Source organism: Styela clava, chromosome 7, assembly GCF_964204865.1.
Source record: "Styela clava chromosome 7, kaStyClav1.hap1.2, whole genome shotgun sequence".
Lineage (NCBI taxonomy): Eukaryota > Metazoa > Chordata > Ascidiacea > Stolidobranchia > Styelidae > Styela > Styela clava.
The window spans coordinates 1,565,772-1,589,267 of record NC_135256.1 but is presented as its reverse complement, the minus strand read 5'-3'; the positions used below and the strand labels follow the sequence as shown (position 1 = coordinate 1,589,267).

The window sequence follows — 23,496 nt, the reverse complement described above, 5'->3', positions numbered from 1 at the left end:
CATTCGAAAATGCCCAGCCATACTCGTTACCATCATAGAGTGGTCGTCTTATCGACTCTACTCTTCCGGAACTTGGAAAAGATATCACGAATTCTAGGTAATTTTGCAGAATTTTTCACAACAAGCGATGGTCATTAAAATTCTTCAATCATGTCCAGGCAAGTTTTATTACTTTACATTAGAGAGGCCATAGTTCGCCCGGTAACGCCCAAGAAGTGTGCGTACCAATATGGAGGTAACTAATCTTGTTTGTCTATTTTACATTAGGTTGTGTAAAAGGACTGAAACATATGGGCAGAAGGTATATTCACTTGGAAATCACAGACAGTCACAGAGCGACTTACGCGACCAAAACGCTAGCTAAGATTCCATTAAATTTTAAATAAATAAATTGTTTTTCTGCACAGTGAGGGGAGAATAAGGCAAAAGGAAGTAAAAAGGTTGGAAACCACTGGCTAACTAATCACGAACAAAACCTAAAATTCCTCTTATCTGCAGCGGCATATCTACGTAATATGGCGCCCATGGCAAATTTTGAAAAAGTCGCCCCCTGATCGCTGACTGACAATTTTTTTACGACTATCGTTGAATTGAGGTGGTTGTACGTTAATATTTAAGAAGAAATACGAGTTATTTTTTTTTAAATTCGAAATTATTTTATTGAAACATTTACGATTACAACTTTTTTCTCTTCGCGCCCCAATCTAAACAACGCCTATGGCACGAGCCATACCATGGATACGCCACTGCTCACCAAATATGCTCTCTTTCCAGTGTATCCTAATAGGAAACCTTATCCCGCACCGCGACAGAAAAACACGATTCAACAAAGAAATTTCTTTTCGCGATTTCGTAAAACTGATTAATAAAGCAATTAAAATAAATAAAGAAATTCCGAAATAGAGAATAGTGAGAGTTGCTCGAAGCAAAGTTAACACACTCACTCAGAAGTAACAGAGACTCATCTCGGAGCAAAGTTACGGGCACTCACTCAGAAATAAAACAGACTCATCTCTGAGCAAAGTTACGGGCACTCACTCAGAAGCAAAGGAGACTCATCTCTGAGCAAAGTTACGGGCACTCACTCAGAAGCAAAGGAGACTCATCTCTGAGCAAAATTACGCACACTCACTCAAAAGTAAAGGAGACTCATCTCTGAGCATAATTACGGGCACTCAATCAGAAGTAAAGGAGACTCATCTCTGAGCAAAGTTACGAGCACTCACTCAGAAGTGAAGCAGACTCATCTCTGAGCAAAGTTACGGGCACTCAGTAAAATATACTCGAATCTGAGCAAAGTTATGATAAAACTTGCTCAAAGTGTGGTCACTTGCATTCACTCAGAAGAAACGGTACACATCTCTGAGAAATGTCAAACTCACTCACCTAAAAGAAAAAAACTCATCTCTGAGCAAAGTTATGCTCACTCACTCAGAAGTAAAGGAGACTCATCTCTGAGCAAAGTTATATGAACTCACTCAGAAGTAAAGGAGACTCATCTCTGAGCAAAGTTATTGGCGCACACCAGAAGAGCAAAAGTCATGGAAACCATATATCATACATTACTCAAGAACATACTGGCATAAGACAGTTTAAGTCTATAAATTCCAGAAAATAACACCAACTCGGAATATGGAAGAGATTGGTTGACAACAATACGGGTAGAGAAGGTATTTCTCAACAACAATTTTATGATGGGAAATTTTTTCATATACATCCTGGGGTGCCCATGTAGTTATGAACCAAGATGTCGGACACCAGAACGTAGTATGTGTACCAGGTTATGGTTAGGCCATAATTCTATTCCAATTTTCCTCATTTTAGTTCTATAACGAGTTCTGGGACTAGCCAAGTGACACCCGAAGTATTCGTACCTGAAATTATGGCCCAACCCTAAACTGGTACACATATTACGTTCCAGTGTCTGCCATCTTGGTTCACATAATTCGGGAGTACCAAAAAGAAATCTGACAAAACGGTATAATCATGTAGCCAACCACAAACCAAATATTGAACTAATTAACCAGTCATTCATTTCAGATGTGAGTGCTTGGTGGTGAAGGAAAGTGTAATTTAGCGAATTGTCAATACAAAAACCCTTTTGAGTCTTCCCAGTTTCAAATCTGAATGTGTTTCATAACATTGAATATCCTCTGTATCTTTGTCTCTATAACGGGGGATATTTACAATAATCCCTGTTTCCAGTCTCTAATCAAGCTCACAAGCTATTAAACCCTCATTATTAGCACGGGAATAGAATTATTTTCCTCGTTCTCAGTTTCAGATGGCTTCGAAGAGAGTGTACATATCCTTAAATCCCCGTTATTAGTCCCATAGACAAGCCCGCCCCCTACTTCGGGGGACCATGACATTGTGTTGATGCTCACTGGACGATGTGGACGATCTTGGGCTGAAAAGAATAAAGAAATTGACCATTTTCATATGAAGCTTACAATCAAAAACAACATAACACCAAAACGATTCACTTCATGTCCAGTGAATAAAACCTTCTTACCAGGATGGCAAACGCTTTTCACAACCGGCATCTCTGCTGTATTTTCATTTGTTAGTTCAAGTATTTGCCCCATTAGATACCTGAAATAATAAAAAAGTTATCAAAACCATCACAAAGAGAAATGTGACATCCTAATAGATCGGCAGAACACTATTACTGAATAATTGGAGTATGTGGCAGTGCGATGGATTTAATTCAACCATGTTGGCATTGCAGGTTACAAATCTCAGGTGGCAGAATGCAAGGAACGGGGTGTAAACGGCGAACCAGGAAGATTCCAACCCCCCAGAAAACTTGGAGTCACACGTTTGGACATATCGCCCCATGTCTTGTGTCACTTCCATATTCCAAATTCAAGAAATTTTTCCAAGTGTGTATTAGGGCAGGGCTACTTAACTGGCGCACCGCGGTCCGAATTCGTACCTTTCAAGTATTTGTTTCGGACCGCACCTAATTCTTTATTTTGGATCATTAGCCCCACTTTTGAAGCTTCCTTTCATAAAATAACTTTTATAGTTTTGAATATATATGACAAGAACTATAAGGCCATAATAAACAATCTTGATTATCTAATAATCGTTAGCCAGTCGAGTAAATGCGCGTTCAAGGATGCCGAAATATAATTTCATGAAACACCGGACCCAAATAATTTTGAAGTTTGTATGCGGATCTCTGGTAAAAATAGTTTAGTAGCCCTGTATTAGGGTTTGGAATTCCTGCTTGTCATATTTCCAAAAACCATGGTATAGGCTTGGCGGTGTGGCGCATCGTGCTAAGTATTAGAAATACGCTCGCCACCGCATCTCTGATTACCCTTTGTGGGTTCGCAGGTTCGAATCCCATGCAGGGATGGTTATGTGCGAGAGGATTGCTGGACTCCTCGTCGCCATAGGGTGGTTCACGTAACCGCTGGTCGGTTACGGCTTCCTCCACCATCAAGTCCAAGCTTCCGAAAAACAAGTAACTAACTAATCCCATACCCGACCTAGACCGGTAACCGGACGAGAGGCCGTGGTTCGCCATATGATTAGGCCGTCTTATCAACTTTCCTCGGATAAATATGTAAATCCTATCCTAGGTAGGATAGAAAAGATGGGACTGGATGTGCGGGATCACATAATAGTTGTAAATTGTAATATTTCTGCCTTTTTTTTCTATTTTGGAGCGTAGAATATTATGCGTAATAAACTCAATATTCCTACATTTACCTCAGGAATCATCAACAATTCAAAAAGACATGCATACACTAGGAGGCTGGCCAGATCAGAATAATAATGACACGTAAGTTCAAGCACTGAATTAAATTAATATAAACGAATTCAATAATACTATAATAGTTATTGAAAAATGCCCACTAACTATGAGGAACCACTCACCTATTAGGTCTTGATTCTCCGAGTAAAAACTGCCGGCTTTTGAGTCCAACACAGATATAGTTGCAAAGTGGAGAGATGCTGAGACACACAGCATTGGGGCCGTATGATTTCCTAAAAAAGGAATTTGAAACATTAAAATTTGAAAAAGAGTTAAAAATCTTGGGTAAAACCCCATGTTCGCCACCTGACAATTGGTGTCTTAGGAATTTGAAATTAGGCAAGAGAAGTGAAGCATAATGGCAGTGTTTATTTATTTATAGTTTTAATAATTTCCCTGTACCCCCATTGTATGTGAACCGAGATGGCAGACACCGGGACGAGGTATGTGTAACAGATTAGGCCATAACTTCAGGTACAAATACTACGAGAGTCATTTGGCTAGTCCCCAAACTCATAATAGAACTAAAATAGGGAAAATAGAATAAAATTATGTTCGAAAACCTGCGTTCTGGGGTCTGCCATCTTGGTTCACATACTACGAAAGCGCCAATTTCTTTCTGCAATTTAAAAATTTAGGGACACCGTGTTGTTCCATGGGTTTGTTTATAGATAATCAGCAATTGAATTGGTTTACTAAGCTTCACAAGTGCTTCTAATTGGTTCGAATATTGTATCTGTTTTGGACTTTACATCCTCGCTCTTATAAGCAAGAGAAATTATTGACTAACTTGAATAGTAATTGTCCGAAAGTGCTTGGTTCGAGAGAGAACACACCAACGTTCATCATGTTGTCAGGGTAACCAACAAACGTCGGCACAAAAGTTGCCAGGAGGCGACCGTCCTAGAAAAAAATAAATTCATTTAGTAAGAGATTGGCAAGTCTGTATCGGGCGTAGATAGTTTTATTAATAACACTATTTAGTGATTTATAGCACAGGTGTGCAACCTTTATTACAAGAGGGCCAGGTACAAATAACAGGGTCAAACAGTGGGCCGCACATTTATTTAACATAGGCTTTCTAGTAGTTGCAGTCTGCAGACACAAAAATTTTGGTTTTTGATCTTATTCTAATGACATGTGTTGTTTGTCTCAAATATGCTGGCTGTTAGGGCATATGAAGCGATATATGGGCTATTCCAAGTGACACTACAGGACAATTCCAGAAATTTTGCATGTTGTTAAATTCAATATATTTTCACATTTTCAGCTACATGTTTTGTTTCATTGTCCAATCAGTTGCTTTATTGAATATGTAAAAAATTGCACAAGAGTTACACCCAAGACTTACTTAGTAGATACAAAAAATATGGTAAAATATAGCGTGACACTACAGGATGATAATTCCACCATGCACTAACAGTACGTCGTGTTGTGCTGTAAATTTTTGCGATGGTACAGCAGGAGCCCATAATATTTTCTGGTGCAGTAGCTGAACTACCCCTCTATGTGTTGCTCAAGTTACTTAATGTAACACTGAAAATCCATGTCAATAATGTGCATATTGTATGTGACACTACAGGACAATTTTCCACTTCGGAATAGCGTCCTCTATCATCTCTTAAAATTCTGGTAATAAATCGTTAAATGGGTAAAGAAATGTCCTACAGCACTGAAAATATTTAAACTTTATTAACTTAAATCCAGTGCGTCAATTCCATATGAAATAACTGTACCACACAATCAAACACTTTGTGTCAAGAATCATCACAAAATATGACAATTATACCAAAATTTGTACATTTTAGGCCATTTATTATAAACCATCAAAAACCTGGGTGAAATTTTAAATTGTTCGATGAAATGAATGCAGTCCAATAAAATTCCAATGTCTTTTGATATCAAAAAAAAAATTACTTTCACTCCACTTTTTAAAAATTTGATGGAATTCAACTTTTGCTTGGAATGGCCCATATGCATAGATAATAAATTGGACTCATTTATGAGCAAGTACCAGATTAAACTAAGTTAAGTTAGTTTTGCGGGCTTTTTTGTGTGTGCTGACGTCACCAAAATTGAAAAATGCACATCGTGCAAACCCAAAAAGACAGCTTAATCATATGGTGAACCACAGCCTCTCATCCGGTTACCAGTCTATGTCCGGTATGGGATTAATTAGCCAGTTATTTGTTTCCAGATGCATGGACCTGATAATCAAGGAAGCTGTAAACTGATGGTAGAGGAAGCCGTAACCGACCAGCAGTTACATGAGATAGCCTAATACCGAATACCTTCATAAAATTCAATTTACCTGTGATATATCCACACTTGCATCGTTATAAATCTTGCAATGAGGAACCAAGACATTGACATCAGATCTGAAAAAAAGCAGACAAAAAACAGTTTTAGGATCTTCAAACAAAAAAATAATCCGACTAATTACGTAAATGAAGAATTCGCCTAAATTGAATATAACTAATTTATTATCTCTAGGTCAGGTGTTGGGCGTGGGACTCGAACCCCAAATTTTGGAATCAGGAATAGAATATTACCGGTTTAGTATTGACTACACCACTATTACACTATGGGTCAGGGATGGCCAACCAGTAAGAGACCAAGAGCCAAATTCTGTGCTTTATTACCGCGAAGAGCCATATTATAAACAAGAACATCAGAAAAACCTTTATTCAGCTCTGCTAGTATGCTAGTTTATTGTAAATGTCACAAACCAACATGATTATAACAGAAATTTATGAGCCATTTATTGTCATGCATGCTACTTAGTGGGACTTCTGGCATTCCTTGGATTGAACAATCCTCTTTAAATTTGGCTTGTATGTCGTTGTAGCCAATTGAAGCAGTTCTTTCACATGCGCGAGAACAATATGCGATGAATCATAATATGTTCAATCAAAACAAGATGAATCGTAGTTTGCAAGATATTTTTCCCTCAAAATAACCAAGGTGAAAAAAGCGGCCGGCTTACGAGCCCCGGGTTGGCTACCCCTGCTTTGGGCCGAGAGTGTGGGTCCCAATGCAAAGCCCACTGTTAATAAATATAATTAAAAAATTCAATCATGTAAAATAGCATCAAACCTACCTGCTGATCTCCGGAAGTTTAAGTTTTGTGAAATCCCAATACTGGAGTCTATATGTCATGTTATCGATATTCTGAACTACGGCTCGATGTCCGTGGTTTTCAGCGTATACCGTTGATATGATTCGATTTATATTACTTCGCATACTGTTGCGTGTTCTTCTGAAAAAAAGAAAATAGGCAACTGGGGAGAAATGTTCTCTCCGTAGAGCAGGGGTTCTAAAACCTTTGGGGTACTCCCGTAGTATGTGTACCAGGTCAGGGTTAAATCAAAATTTTAGTCAGATTCTTCTTATTTTACTTCTATTACGAGCAAATGACTTTTGTTGTTTTCGGAAAAGTTATACAGAAATTTTCTTTGTATTCGGTGAAGTTTTATTTACATCATTTTAATGTATTTGTGCAATATCAAAGTGTGAATAGCATGTAACACTAGATATGAATCCTTTCAAGATTGAAGAAATATCGAAAACAGTTTTCACGCACAGTGAAAAAGGGTTGAAGACTTTATTTATTTATCAAAAAAGGTTTAGAACAACTGCTGAATACCTCATCTGTCTAAGGTCGTGGTCGTGGTTCACCATATGGATACATCCTATTAATGACTTTCCTCTCTCCTGGATAAATATTAAAATACTATAATGCTTCCAAGCCTTTACCTTAACTGTCTATGTGATCTCCCTTGTTGTTGGCGACCGAAAACTCCACGAGAATTCGGACGAACTGGCGGTGGTTCAACGTATGTCTGAGCAATATTTCTCGTTGATGAATTGCCTGTTGGTGCATTCGGAACCTGGAATATAAAGAAATAACGATAGAACTGAGGTAGTTTCCAATTAGGACAGTAAAGTTGGCCATGTTTTCACTAGAGCAAGAGTTGTTTTATACAATCCTTGGCTGGCCTATCAAAATTTTGGAGCCTTCTGACTTGAAATTTCAGATTATTAATGGAAGTCAAAATTTTAAGCTTAAACTTGTACCAGGGCTTCCCAACCTTTTACACTCGCAACTTCTTCCAATATAATAAATTTTTCTGTGACCACTTAAGTCGGCATTGGTATGCAAGCAAGCCGCTTCTGACTGTATCAATGTATTCTCTCGTAATCGCGAGATTCATGTTTTGCAATAATTGCGCTTTGAATTATTATTCTTAAAATCCTTAATATTTTGAGCCTAGAATATTTAATGTCAATTTCCAAAATTAATTAATGAGTTTCATGTTAAATTTCAGATTAATTATAAAATTTTGTTGCCGATGTTTCATGGTAGCGTTCACACATGAACCTCAGTAGGAATGGAGCCTAGGTCTGACATAAAAAATTTTGGTGCTCCCGAAGTATGTGAACCAAGATGGCGGATACCGGAACATAGTATGTGTACCAGGTTAGGGTTAGGCCATAATTTTATTCCAATTTTCCTTATTTTAGTTCTATTACGAGTTAGCGGAATAGCCAAGTGACTCCCGTAGTGTTTGTACCTGAAATTACGGCCTAACCCTAACCTGGTACACACACCACCTTCCGATGCCTGTCATCTTAGTTCACATACTTCGGGAGTATCAAAATTGTGAGACTCCCCGAGCCGAAGCTGATGCCACAGTTTGGATATACCGTGTCTCTGAAACTATTGTGACTTAAAACTATCTCCCCAAACCTGGCCACCAACCTGAGTGTCAGATTCTCTCCAAGCTGGACGTGGAGCGCTCGGCCAATCAGATCTTCGAGTCAAATCCGGCAAATCATCTCGACTCCTTGCACCACCGTTTTGCTCTTGTTGTGACGTGTCGTCCCCATATTGCTGTGTCATGGTTGTATTTCCTGCTGATTCACGCTCAATGATTAACGGTATATCGAATCTTAATGCGGGTCGTTGGCTATCTGAACTTTGCAAATTGTTTGAGTTATCAAGGGGATTCCCCACCCCACGTCTACTCCAATCTGGCATCCAGATATTATTATTTTCCATGCGGATCTCTGGTTGAATTTCTTCTTCATGTTGATACAATGGAGAACGGTCATTCAGGCGAGACCAGCGATCTCTCAACACATTGACATCTGTTTCAAAGGGCCTGTCAATAGTGAAATAGGTTCATTAAACAATATATATAAACAGTGTTTAAAAAGTAACACAAAATTTATTTAATAAAAGTTGAAAAAGTATCGCAAAATTAGCAAATATTAGATTCTGAAACCATCAGATATTCGGAAATGCCCTGCCCTAGCCTTGACACAAGCTCAAAAATTGCTTGCCTGGTGCCAGATTCAGAGTGGTGCTTTGCAGGCATAAATACTGTCTAGTTATGAGAACACCTAGTCACTAACCTTGCACCAAGACGGACAGGTATTCTTGATGTTGCCTGTCTAGCTATACTAGGTACAGTCGTTTGCATAGTATGTCTAGGTTGAACAGATGTCGCACGTTGCATTGATCGTGGAGGTTGTAGAACTCTATATGAACGAGGACTCGGAATACTTGTTCGAATTCCAAAACGTTCGAGTGTATCTGGCATTGGCGTGCTCATAGAGACTCTGGGCTCTAGCGTTACTCTAGTATTCATGATCGCATCACGTATTATGTTTATAGTACTGCGTTGATTAGGCGCCATGGATGTTCTAGCTGCACTATGTGAAGTATTTGTGATAGCTGAACTGTGTACACTAGTGGAGATGGGGCTTGCAATACTGGCACTTGATGCGGTAAAACTCGGGGTAGAAATATAGGTTGCAAGGCTCGAAACTGGGGGTAGTTCTTGCGTTGTAAAATTTGCAGTTGAAGTAGCAGCTGCAAGCAGCAAATTATTAGCAGCTTCAGAAAGAGAGTCTGTTGCTTCAATTAACGAGTCAACTGCTATCGATAACGATTCTGCAGATGTGATTGTGTTTTCGTTAAAAGGGGACGAATCAGTAATTGAATTCATACCACTTGGTGGAGTAAGAGATTCCGAACTTTCACCTAAAAGATCACTTAAATCTACGGTTTCGGAACCAACTAGACTCGGAACACGAGAGCTTGTTCTACTGCTCGACGCAGACGTACTCTCGTCTCCCACAGGAAAATCAGCGGCATCTTCTCTTACTGTGTTGCTCTGGGGTGCGCTGGATGAGAGCGTAAAAGTTTCTAAAGTCGGTGAAGCTGTTGATACAGAGGAATATGCCGGTGGTTCGATAGCTGACATATGCCGCAGATACGCACTCATACCAGAACTTGTCAAAGTCGCTGATTCGCTTGACTGGTTTCGGGTCATTTGTATTAGGGATTGTAGCGATCGTAGCCTTGACATTGAATATTGTCTTCTCGATTCATGTTCACTCGTTCTATCCGGTCCTAAATTATTTTGATTAGATTGATCCGGTTCAATGTGGTTCTGGCTCGTTGAAACCGGTTCCAACTGGTTGAGACCGCTTGTATTTGAAGTTTGACCGATTTCCTGTCCAAGCCAGTTACGAGTGGTAAAAACAGGTTCTGGCAAGTTTAGACCTGTTGATGAAGGTGGGCTAGAACTATTCTCCTCAGTATTGAGGTATCTTAGTCCAAGCGAATCCAAATTAGACGAGCCCAAACTGGTTGAATCCGGTTCCAGCAGGTTCAAACTGGCATTTCTTCTTTCAATTTGTCTTGTGATATTTTGAGGAGGCGAATGCTCGAAGGAACTCCCAAAATTTCTGTTTAAATAGGAATCTCGAAAGTTAATATAACGCTCTCTAGGTGGCGATGAAGCCAAATTTTCCAAAGTTACGGCTGATTGAACATCGGAAATATCAATTTCCATCATTTCATTAGAATTGGATGAACTTCGCGTCGCAGTTGAAGTGGAATTCTCCTCTGAAGGTAAGGTTGCAAGACCATCTATTGCTGAATCAAGTGACGTTGCAGAAATCCAATTTACTTCCGGATTCGGAGAAATTTGGCGAGTTAGTCTCGCAAGCGAATATGACTCTCTATCGGCCATTGAAATCGGTGTTTCTCGTCGAAGATAAGGGGAGGACCGGAGTCCAAGATTATCCCTTTCTAAACTCTGGGCTGTATTTGCAAGGGTGAGCAATCGAGGAGGTAACAAATTATCTTCTGATGCCTCTGGTGTTGTAACTGCGGCATCCCATAAATCGGAGGCGACGTTAGAAGCCATATATGAAGGACGCATAAGTGTCTCTTCGCTAGGTGCAGAAATAACGTTTCGACGTCTCCCGGAATCAGTCGTGGATGTTGCAGCTATCGAAAAATTACCTGGAGATAAATTTGAAAATGTACCATACATCGCACGGCTTGTTGTAGCGGTAGTAACGCTTGACAGCTGCTGCTGTAGGATTTCCTCTCTCAGGGACCGAAGGTGAGAGTGAAGTATATCTCGCCGTGAAGGACCGGAAAAATTTGGAAATGAGACATATGGTGCAATGCGTGGAGTTGTGTATGTATCCAAAGTCGAAGTCAGGCTTAAATTCGCCGAGGGGATTCTCCCTGTCAGCTCATGATAACTAGGTTGGAAACTTTGTGTTGTTGGACGATACAACGCTTCCGGCTCAGTCAGAGTACCGCGCTGTGGCTGGTAAATAGTACTTCTAAAACCCGGCCGCAAATTTGTGGAAACATTTTGTGTACTCGATGACGAAGTTGTACTTGAAGTTACACTACTCCTATCTGTACGACGGATATTTAAAACATCCAATAAGCGTTCTCGTTGTCTTCGGACGTTATCAACGCTATTCTGAATACTTGTTGTGTACGGTGCAGCCACTTGATGGTGTTCTGGGTCATCTAATATGGTTCTAGTGTTTACGCCTCCTGTGACGCTATTGAACATTGGCGTGGAGTTTCGGACTTCATTCGCGCTGTTTTGTAGTTCACGTAGTCTCAGTTCAAGCCTATGACGTTCCTGAAAAATAATGAGAATTTTAGGGTTGCCAGATAATGGTTATGTTGTACTGTCTGTATAATGGGTTGTGAGATTTTTTTGTCACTTCTGGAAATATAAAGTCGCCAGATTTCATTCATCAACGGTTGCCAAATTTTACTTTCGCATCGTTGGATTTTTAAGGTTGCCAGATTTTTTAACCAGTGTTGGAATTTTGGGGCTGCCAGAATTTTTAAGCAATGTTAGAATGTCAATGCAACCGAAGATTCCGAAAAGATTGCCAGATTGTATTAAAGCACTGTCAAAATTTGAGATTTCCAAATTTTCTTTGTGCTTACTATACGAGTTTCGCAGTTGCTAGATTTTATTTAATCACTGTTGGAATTCCAACTATACCGTATTAGTCTATGCACCAATTTTGCTTTTACAGGATAGGATATTACACATTTATCCCGAGGAGTCGAAAAAAGTCGAAAAGTCGGAAAAACTACCTAATGACATGGAGAGCTTTAGCCTCTCGCCCGGTTACCAGTCCATGTCGGGTATGTGATTAGTTAGCCAGGTATTTTGTTCAAAATGAACGATATGACTGTGACTTAATAAATCAAGAGAGACACCTAGCTCATTGATTGACTCAACTTTGAGTTAGGATAGCTGATTCAACTGGCGACTCTGGGTTTAGAAAGCTTTAATCAACACTATCCGCCTCACACAGGATAAAGTCAGGATATGCTCATCCATCTGTGACTGATGACATCACAGATATCAACATGTATTGTATCAACATGGATAGAAAGTAGAAAAACTCTATAATCATGGTATGGAAGTTTTTCTTATCCCTGTCTAATTTATTAAAAACTTTTATTTTTCCATGCAAATTAATTACTGATGGTAATATAATTATAAATTAATAAAATGACACGGATCAACTATACTGAACTTCAAATGGACATGGATGTAATATGTATGTGATTGATAAATTGGTATTGTATGATTTTATAATTCGTATATACAACATGACTTTCAACCATGATATTCAAAATTCTGCAAAATTGATTAATAATCTTGATCTAATTCGGAAACTAATAATAAAAAAAATAAATAAATAAATAAAAAAAAGATTACCCATCTGGGAAAATATCGGATGCCAGAAATATAATAAAGTCACAATTACCTGTCTCAACATTTGTAGCCTTGTGCACTGCTGCCGTATTTGAGCATTTACGTTCACTCTTGCATGCCATATTCTTTGATGAGCTTCAGCGAGCGGATTCTGCCTAAAATAAAAAGACAATATTTTTTTATAAAATTTGTTTATTAAAGCAAACTAGTGCACGCTCACTTATAAGTAAAACGAAAATCAGTAAACCCTACACTGCTACCGAAAGTGCCCAAAGCCAGTTCACACAAACTCACTCAGAAGTAAAAAAGACTCAAATCTGAGAAAAGTTACAGGCACTCACTCAGAAGTAAAGGAGACTCATCTGTGAGCAAAGTTACAGGCACTCGCTCAGAAGTAAAGGAGACTCAACTCTGAGCAAAGTTACAGGCGCTCACTCAGAAGTAAAGGAGACTCATCTCTGAGCAAAGTTACAGGCGCTCACTCAGAAGTAAAGGAGACTCATCTCTGAGCAAAGTTACAGGCACTCACTCAGAAGTAAAGGAGACTCATCTCTGAGCAAAGTTACAGGCGCTCACTCAGAAGTAAAGGAGACTCATCTCTGAGCAAAGTTACAGGCACTCACTCAGAAGTAAAGGAGACTCATCTCTGAGCAAAGTTACAGGCGCTCACTCAGAAGTAAAGGAGACTCATCTCTGAGCAAAGTTACAGGCACTCACTCAGAAGTAGAGGAGACTCATGTCTGAGTAAAAATACGAGCACTCACTCAGAAGTGGAGTAGACTCAAATCTGATAAAAGTTACAGGCGCTCACTCAGAAGTAAAGAAGACTAATCTCTAGGCAAAAGTAGGGGCACTCACTCAGAAGTAATAGAAACTAATCTCTGAGTAAAGTTACCGGCAGTCACATAAATGCATAAAACTAGTGAAATACATGGATAGCCTATATGGTGGTGCATTACATGTACTCACTCAGAAGTAAAAAATCAGGTAGTGGGCATGGGATTCGAACTCGAGCCCATTAACTTGAAAAATCTGCTATAAAATGAACCAACGTACCTAGTACTGTCCTCTGTTGGTGTTTCATCTACTAAAGTCATCTGAAAACAAAAGAAAAACAAAGGAATTTAAAGTTGGGTAGTATTTAATGTAAAACTGTGAAATAATCTTATCAAGCAATAAAACTAGGAAGAACAGGGAGTTTTCTTCTTCAAGTAGAATCAGTTTTGCGTCTGGCATTGTGGTTGCCCTCCAACTGCTATGTGGGCCCTGGGTCCCTGATTAGAAACCACTGCTCCATAAAATAACAGTTCTGATTTCAAATTGTATCCAGCTGTTTTATGGGATATGTTCATAAATAATGAAAAAGGCCAAAAAATGCATTACAGTCAAAAAACTGAATTCACAGGTAATTTACAATAAATTAATGAAACCATCATGAAGGAAAAATAGTGGCGTACTCATGGCCCCCAGAGAATCACTTCGTGTCAGAAATACCCTGAAAAAAAAAACATAAACTAACTCACATCAGATTCCGTATTCTCCGCATAATTTTCATTCCTCCCTCGTTCATTATGGAATCTGCTAACACGGCGACGGATTGAGTGCCTTGTGCGCCTGCTAAAAAGATATAGTTCCCATAACTTCAAAACATATTCGAAACAATCAGTGCCTGCTTGCAGAGGGAGGGAAACGTATCATTCCTAACATGAATGCCTTGTCTACCAAACCAGTCCCCAATCATTAATGGTTTGTAGCCCACCTCCAGAGGCTTTCAGCACTCATGGCCCTCCTGTTTTTCATTCCAGTGGTATTTATAGTGTTTTGATTGGTAATTCATGATCAACAAAGTGAAAACGCCCTGTGAAATAACCTTATCAAGCGATGAAACTAAGAAGAATAATAGGTTTTCTTGTCAAGTGAAAAGTAGAATGAGTTTTTGCCAAGCATTGAGCCCCCATCCAGCTGCCCTAACTATCAGTAGAGCAAGAATCTGGTATTTCTTGAAGTATTACAATCCAATGGCTTATTGCACACAGAAAAATAACCGCAGACATTAGGGTCTCAAACTTTTCACTTTTAGTTATATAAATGAGGTATCAGTAAGCAAAACTTTTAAAATAATTTCTCACCTGTGCTCTGAGAAATCCGTTGAGTTGCTAGCATCACCTAGTGGCAGCTCACTTGATATAGATCCTGGTTCACGGGTTGCCGTGGCAGCATGAGGCGGTCGGCGTCGAGAACGGTAGCGTGAAGCCTGAAATATATATTTGCAATTAAAATCAGGTTTTGCCACGTGACATTATTACGAAAAATAATAGAAATTATTTTCATCCGATATTTCCCAATTATAAATAATAGTGTAAATGTTTTGGTCTGGTTACTTTACCAGACACTTTTTATCATTGTGCCATTACTTGTTGTTACTTATTAATCATTATTTGTTTACATGTTTGTGTGAGGTGCTTTGTGATAGTGCTTTATAGTTTATAACAGGCCTGGAAGAAGTAGGACCTGTATGATATGTGTATCGTATCTGCCTTGAGGGCAAATAAACTTTTCAAATTCGATGTGGCCATAACATAAATTTTAGTATGTTAACATTGAATAATAGCAACAGTTCCATAATACTGTGTGGCTATATACTCGCGAACGATGATGCAGATTTGACTCATTCTAATTTTAGAATGCTATCATGCTGAATCAGAAAAGAATGTATATCAAGAATTGAGATCAAATGATTCCAAGGTTTATTATGATATTTACCTTGGTGTGTGGCTCTATGGCCACCCTATATAGAATACTATATTTGCTTGTTTTGTCGCTCGGGCCCATATTTTTTTCAACCAATTCACTAACCGGGCCCTTATTCAAACCGGCCCTTATTTGAGCACGGGCGCTTGTTATTTTCGATCGTTACAATAATTAATATATTGTTATTTCCAGTTCTCAAGTATGATTTAAACGAGTATAACGAAAATCTTGAAGTTTTGCGACGCCCCATCAATATTGAAACGACGCACTTGGACGTTGCAACGCCCAGTTTGAGAACCATGGTGTTACGTAATCAATGCTATCTGTTATGTACTTGGACACCTCAGGTGTGAGTGTTATCTACCGGCGCTTAAAATTCAACAGCGTTGTGACAAAAGTGCTTCTTATTTCCTATTGTTCTCTGCCACTGAAAAATCAGCTTTTACATCGGGCGGGTGTTCAAGCACCGGCCCTTATTTATTTTTATGTTCTGTTCACACGGGTGGCTATTCAAACGGGCCCTTAATCAAGATCGGGCGGTAAAACGAGCATATACGGTAGTCACATTTGCAAACACATCTTGTCAAGAATTGGAGGTAAATTGTGGAAATATACACTGCATTGAAATATAGAATTGGCCCTATAGGACCCTTATATAGAGTCCCTAAAGAGGCTTATTAGTATGTAAAGAAAGCGTTTAAAAGTTTGCACTTCTATCATCCCCATTAAAAAATTTAAAATTTGAAATTTAAAGAAGGCCCAACAGAATATACAGATCGTCCAGATCAAGCAAGCTATTTCTCTCGTTTTCTCGCCGGTCTCGATATGAGAGAGATCGCTGGCGTTAGTGAAATCGTTATCGGGCGTCTATGCCAGACTTTATTGTGACGTAGTCAAGTGGGGGTTAGGAATGACATATGCTAAAATTGTTGTGTCAGGCCAACTAGAAGTATGTGGTAAAAAAAAAAAACTTACCGGTCTGAAATCGCCAGAGCCTGTTCTCCAAGATCGCGATGAAGGAGCGAACAACCACGACCAGTGATCTGTGAAAAAATATAGTCGCCAGATTATAAAAGGATTTTGTGATCTGTGAAAAAATATAATTGCCAGATTATTTTGGTTATTATTAAAGAAGTTTGAGAAATTTAGGACCAAAATATTGGTCAAGCATTCGAGTTTGCATCAAGCTTGCTTGATGAAAACACGTTCTGATATCTTGTCAGTTTTTAAAGGGGGAGGAACAAATTACTTTACAAGATACTCTAATGTCAAATAACATCACAGTATGATTGGCAGATGTTTCACAGGGAAATACATAAAACTTATTACCAGATATATAGTTAACAGAAGGCAAGCAGACAAAATGCCCGAAACGTCGGGAAAAAATACCTACAAGGCAAGAGAGAACAGAATTTTGATACACGTATTATGCATGGAGATTGAAAAATTCCCGTTAAAAATGAACTAGATACATATTCCTTTTTAGTAACATTTACTTGTGTTGTATTTTATTTTAGATTTATTCAAAGTGCGCTAAATACTTTGGTTGAATGAAGCCTTATATCAAAGTACTAAATTTAGATTCATTACAAGTGTGTATTATATGCGAAGAAATATGGTAATCAGCTCGTTTTGCCACTAACGAGACGCAATTTGGACCACACAGACCTATCTTATTAAAATAACCAGTCTATGTCACAGCAATAGCACGAAATATTAATTGAAGCAGCACATTTCGGACTGGGGGTCCAGATCCCCCAGTGGGTCGCGAAATGGCTCAATGCGATTGGTAAAAAAACTTTTTCAACAATGAGTCATGTTGAAAATAAAACATTGATTAAATTTGAAGGATTTGAAGCCAGTACTAAGACCCACCATAACTAAAGTAGCGCCAGGTTCGATATTTTGTGCGAGAATATGCAAGCACATCAGTTTCATGGAAGCTATTGTCCTTTTTATTTTAATATTCTCTGTATTAAATTTTTTTATGTTCGTTTTGGTCACGACTCACGAGGGTCACGAAAAAAATTGGCCGTGTCGAGTGAGTCATGTGAAAAAGGTTTGAATAACACTGATTTATATAGTACAAGGCCAACCAAGCTGAGCAATCTAAGTTAAATACAATCTAAAGAACAAGGCCGAAACATACATTGAAATTCAAAATGATGTTCAATAGCATGATACACGAGCTTACTCACCAAACGTTGGTTCATCCTCTTCGTCATCTTCCGCATTTCCGACCCCGGTAATTATAGAGTGACCCCACGGATCAAAACGGACAAAACGAACCTGGAATATATAAAAATGGATGATAGGAAGGTAAACTAGGTGTGAAGTCTAATGAAGAATGCTTGCGCAGAGCAAATAAATAATACAGGGTGTCCATAAAGTCCCTTTTACAATTTCAATTTTGTTATAATCAGTTCATAACAGTCATACCAGTCAGAAGGTTCGTTGTTTTTTAATCAATAGTTGTTCTGGTATTTTTACTTCATTTAATACATCTGTGAGGGCCAAAACAATACATGGTATTGATAAATTCCCTTCGCAATTGAAAAAAAATTAAGACATTATGGACAAAAAATTTGAGAAAAACTGAATATTCGATCCGCCTTATACATCCATATTTCAGATAGAATGACCTCACCCCGTGTGTAATACCTTGATTTGAAAGATTACGGTTCTTCCAAACTTCCCACCAAGTAATGACTACTTTTACAGAGACTTAGTCAAAGCTAGGGTGGGCAAAATTGAATCTTTTTTTTGAATCAAATAATTCAAATACTTTCAAAGAAAACAAAATAGTCGAATAACGAATATTCTTTCTACACAACAGGTGTCCAGAACATCGGAGGTGTAGATTCATGATCGGTTTAGAGGCGCGCTAGTTTTCCCGGTCATGTGGCACCAGATATCCGTTTAGCAACAATGCCATTCGAATATTTTAATATTCGATTCGTTATTCGAATATTTAGCGCGATATAAAATCTGATGATTTAAATTTTGATATGCTTTGTTGTGCACTCCTGTTTACCAGCTATACAGAGGTTGAGAATCAAAGCGAAAGATATAAATACATCATTATAAAATCCAAAAATTTAAATTTTGATTAACTTTGTCCTGTTTTCTGTCTCACCTTCTCAGATTCAGAGTTAGTTTTCACAGACGCAAACGGATGCGGCAAGCTCCAATCCCAAAAATGTATTTCATTTCCTGCTGCAATGGCTAAAACATGATCATAGGGATGAAATGAAAGTGACGCAATCGCTACCAGTTCGTTATTATCCACTGTCCAAGATTCACTCCCCTCACCCCGTAGATCCCACACCCTGACCTGAAAAATAAATAAATTACCATGTTGAAAATATTTAATAATATTCATTGAATGCAAGGCTACACACAGTTCTGAGAAAGTTATTAAGAACATTCACTCAATCGTATAAGAGACTCATTTCTGAGCAAAGTTGAAGGCACTCAGAAGTAAGAGAGACTCATCTCTGTTAGAAGTTACAACTGAAATGAACCAGAGAACGCAAATGTCAGATACCAATGGATCATATGATTTAGTTTGACCAAATTGAAGTTTCTTATATTTTAAATTAAGAATTTACTGCATAAAAAAAACTAATTCTTAAAATATTCATTTAGTATTAACATTGCCGCCTGTGAATAGTTAAACCATGTTTGAAGTAAAGTTGTCCCTCCAATGCGACTTTTCTTTCATTTAATATTACACATATCCTCCTTTCAAAGACATATCATCAAAAAATAAACTCTTACCTCTCCATTCAGGGATCCTGTAGCAAGAATTTCATTTGATCCAGGATGGAAAGTAACGCACCATGGCGAACGCTCGTGACCAGAAAGAGACTTCACCAACTTTTTAGTTTTCAAGTCCAAAATATGGATATTGTGGTCCCCATGGCAACTCGCTGAAAATTTTTTTAAAATAAATAAGACAGGCAAACATAACGTCCTTATATCTAAGATTTGTCCTTATTATCAAAGGGTTTTTATTGGAAAAAATTTTGTCCTTATTTTGACATTTATCCCCATTTTTGTTTTATTTTAGAGGTAGAGCATCTTATACCGGACACTTAGTTTGGTCAATTCGAATGATTGATTTTCTAGAAATGAAATTAGAACCTCATTGATTGCTACGCGCCTCGACATGCCTCGATTTCAAAACTCGCTTATGGCCTATAAGAACAGCCTTCTCACTTTGAGTTACTGTAATTTTGGTTAAAACAAATTTTATTAAAAAATGGTTGTTTCATATTAGTCAGTTAATTTTGAGGTTTTTAAAAGCACTACACGCCGCCTAGTATTGAGATTTTAAAAAAATTGATGGTTTGAAAAAAGGTTGGAAACCACTGGAATAGACAACACATACCACAGGTCTATTCTCACAATGAGCGTTCAGTAATTTTAGTTCTTGTGAAGGTTTTCAATAGGTTTGGTATGGCAGTAGGTAAATAAAGCCCTCACTATGTGTTAGAGATTAAATTAAAATCACAGATAATCATTGAAGAAGGTAATTACACAATTAAAGTGTAGGTGTTAATTAGGAGGAAAAGGCCATTAATTAATATGGTAAGTCCTTGCCCGACTGCAGACTCGAAAAAAAAAATTTTCTTTGTAAAACCAGAGTTTTTTTTTTATTGAGAAATTCGGCCATAGCATAGTTATAAACACCCACTCAAAAGTGAAAATGGAAGCCGAAAGATATCCTCATTTGATCAAAACAGAAAAACAAAGAGGTGAAAAAATTGACAACAACAATGCTTTTGATTTAGACTGTGTTTATTCGACCAGACAAGCTTAGATGATTCATAAATACTTTTAATAATTACTTGATTAATTTGTTGGCATGATTACCTCAACCTAACCAGAGAAATAAGTGGAAATTGGCAGCATCAGTGCTTGTGATTTATAGATTGATTCTTCTGACCAGACATGCTTCAATGAATCATGAATACTTCCAATATATACCTGAGTAATTATTTGGCAAGATTTGACCAAAACCGATAAGCAAGAAAGTGGAACTTAGCAGCAACAGTGCTTGTCATTTAGAATATATTTATTTCGATCAGTCACGATTCAATAAATTATAAATACTTTTATTATAAACCTGATTAATTTGTCTGCATGATTTCACTAAAACAAAGAAATGAGATAAAATTGACAGCAACATTGCTTATGATTTAGATTTAGATTTTTCCAAGCAGTCACAATTCAATGATTTATGAATATTTTATATATGCTAGATCAAATTTGTTTGCAAAATTAACTCAACTTAAACCAGAACAATAAAGTTAAAAATTCACAGCAACAATGCTTGTGATTTAGGAATTGGTTATTCCGACCAGTCACGCTTCTATGATTCATGCATTTTACTCCGAAATTGATTAATTTGTTTGCAAAATTAACTCAACTTAACCAGAAAAATAAGTTAAAAATTCGCAGCAATAATGCTCGTGATTCAGGGAATGGTTATTCCGACCAGTCACGCTTTTATGATTTATGAATACTTTGAACTACAAACTTGACAACTTTGTAAGTATAGTTAACTCAACCTAACCAGAAAAATAAGTGAAATTGGCAGCAACAGTGCTTTTAATTTGAATTGAATACTTTTAATTTTGATTTGAAGAATTACTTCACTACGACATCCCAGTAGCTTAATAAAGCTCTCCAAAGTGTACGAATGGTAGTCCAAAATGTGCAGACAATCACCCAAAATTGGAGGCGCAGTTGTTACCGCTTCATGGCAGCTCCTGCCACGAACGAACCGCGGCAGCTCTTGCCATGGTTTTATAGCGCTATTCAGTATTCAGTAATCAGTATTAACGGTATATATTCAAACATTAATGTACCAGATTTTAATTGATCATGTGGAATTATATCTACTTAAACCCTAACCCTAACCCCAAATCCATCAAAACTGTATCCATAAGAAAAAACATTCCAACTTACCCAATATTTGTCACCATAAGGGACAGCCCTGTCTTTACGGCCCACCTGCCGTGGTTACGTAATTGGTTTGTGGCAGCTAAAAAGTCAGTCGCCATAGGTTTGGTCGTAGCGGTCATGGTATGAAAATACCGCGATGGTTTTGCGGCAGCTGCAGACGCCACAGAATACTTAAAACTGCACTTGCAAAATGGAGCAAGCTATTTCTCTTGTTTTCTCATCGCAATGATCCCGATATGAGAAAGATCGCAGGCGTTAGTGGGTTTGTTATCGGCAAATGGCGTTCTGGGCGTTAAGAAGTATGCTACGCCCACCGGAAGTACTAAAAAATACCAGACCCATGATTTTGACCAGTCTTATCAAGGGTTTTAGTGTAAAAGCTACAACTTGAAAAAAAAAATAATACGAACCTAGAAGAGTGTTGTCCGGGCTGAACGCTGTGATAAACGTAGTCTTCGTCCTTGGAGGAAGTTCGAATTTCGAGTTATCCAAATTTACTGACGCAACTACCCGGTCTCCGTAATGTCTTAGTGGGCTTCTGTGTGAATTCCAACCTCGTAATCCAAGAGAACGATTCCTTTCTGCTATAACTACATTTGTTTTTATAGGAATAATACTATCTTGCCATGATGTGCTATTATACATTGTTTAAACCTGAAAAGAAATGTTTTTAGCTTGAAAATGCATAAGAGAAATGGAATTATCATATTCCGGCCAGGAATATCAAGACAAAAAATTGCAAATACTGCAACTTTCAAAAAAAATTTCGTCGTTATGAAAAATCGTTATGCTGGACAATCCGTATGTCTTATGGCTCAATTAGCTTTCAAGATATATTTTGAAAAAGGGGGCAAAATGTGCCCCTTTGCCACCGGTATGTGAACTGAAAAGGCAAAAATAAATCTTACGATAATACTGTAATATGTGTTTGTATAATATGATTTTTATATTAGGTTGAACAAGAACGGATTTTATGTAGTTTTACAAAATAAGACTATAGTGCGAAAAAATATTCGAGAAAGCACATTTGTGATAAAAAAAATTCTCTTATTGAGAATTCAGTAAAACCTTGTTTGCATTATTAAATTCAAGTTGAGTATGAAAATACAGGAACAGTTCAAGAAATTGGCAAAATTACAATTGTCTTGTTGGTATCAACCCCTTTGACAAATATATCTATTATTCAACTTCACAGAAATATACATATAAGTATAGAAGCTAAACTACAACTTTAATTTGACCCAATGATATGCATAAAAGACCATAAAATAATTGATAAAAACTGATTGCAGAATACAGAATCAGGAAAACAAACAAAACTTTATAAGATTCAAAGCATACAGAATATAAATTAGAATGTTTTGCCAAAGAAAGTAGTTTATGTTCACTCAATCGATCAATTTTATTCCTGTATTTCGGTGACTGTAGCATTAAACAAAAACAACAACAAACAAACGCAGAAGACCTGGAGGATGAGCAAGGTTAAAAAATGGGACAAGTCTGCATGTACGTGCTAATCCACCAAAAACTTGAATTGAGTAACTCGCCTAAACACAGAAACACTCACCTAAAAGTGTCAAATTAATTTATACAATTGTATCACTGACAGACTGACACACAGAACCTTTCAAGTCAAGTTTATTTTTTGCAGCCAGTAAAAAAAATATCACAAGCACAAATCACTAGAAAGTGATGATACATCGTACACAGTTCAGCAGTTTTACTGGGGAAGAGAAGGCGCTAGGAACCAAAGCTGGTTATCGAGCAGCGACACCCTGGGTTCTAATATTTAATTCAAAAAGTTAGAATTCTAGAGTTTTGAAACTATTCATTGATATTGACAGTGAGTAGGCTACTGTATCTGCCTATGAAATATCTAAATAACACCATTCATTTTAGGTAGGATAATATTAAATTATAATAATCGCAAGAAAC

The 23,496-nt window shown here is 37.7% G+C and overlaps 1 protein-coding gene across 3 annotated transcripts; it reads right to left on the bottom strand.

Moving 5' to 3' along the window:
• Positions 1–822: 822 nt before the first annotated feature.
• On the bottom strand, positions 823–22,236 carry LOC120327688 (uncharacterized). Of its 3 annotated transcripts, none has more exons than XM_039394029.2 (18): positions 21,972–22,236; positions 19,369–19,520; positions 18,725–18,922; positions 17,787–17,877; positions 16,564–16,631; positions 14,967–15,091; positions 14,361–14,454; positions 13,894–13,934; positions 12,890–12,992; positions 9,188–11,736; positions 8,532–8,934; positions 7,526–7,659; positions 6,870–7,028; positions 6,081–6,147; positions 4,560–4,672; positions 3,892–4,002; positions 2,516–2,595; positions 823–2,410 (listed from the first exon to the last, which is right to left on the bottom strand). In XM_039394029.2, exons 1-18 carry the CDS (start codon positions 22,204–22,206, stop codon positions 2,229–2,231), a joined length of 4,905 nt encoding a protein of 1,634 aa, XP_039249963.2. In that variant the 5' UTR covers positions 22,207–22,236; the 3' UTR covers positions 823–2,228. The 3 variants fall into 3 exon arrangements, with proteins under 3 accessions (XP_039249963.2, XP_039249965.2, XP_039249964.2); XM_039394031.2 differs by having other exon boundaries at positions 6,870–7,025; XM_039394030.2 differs by having other exon boundaries at positions 14,361–14,451.
• Between the last annotated feature and the right edge of the window lie 1,260 nt (positions 22,237–23,496).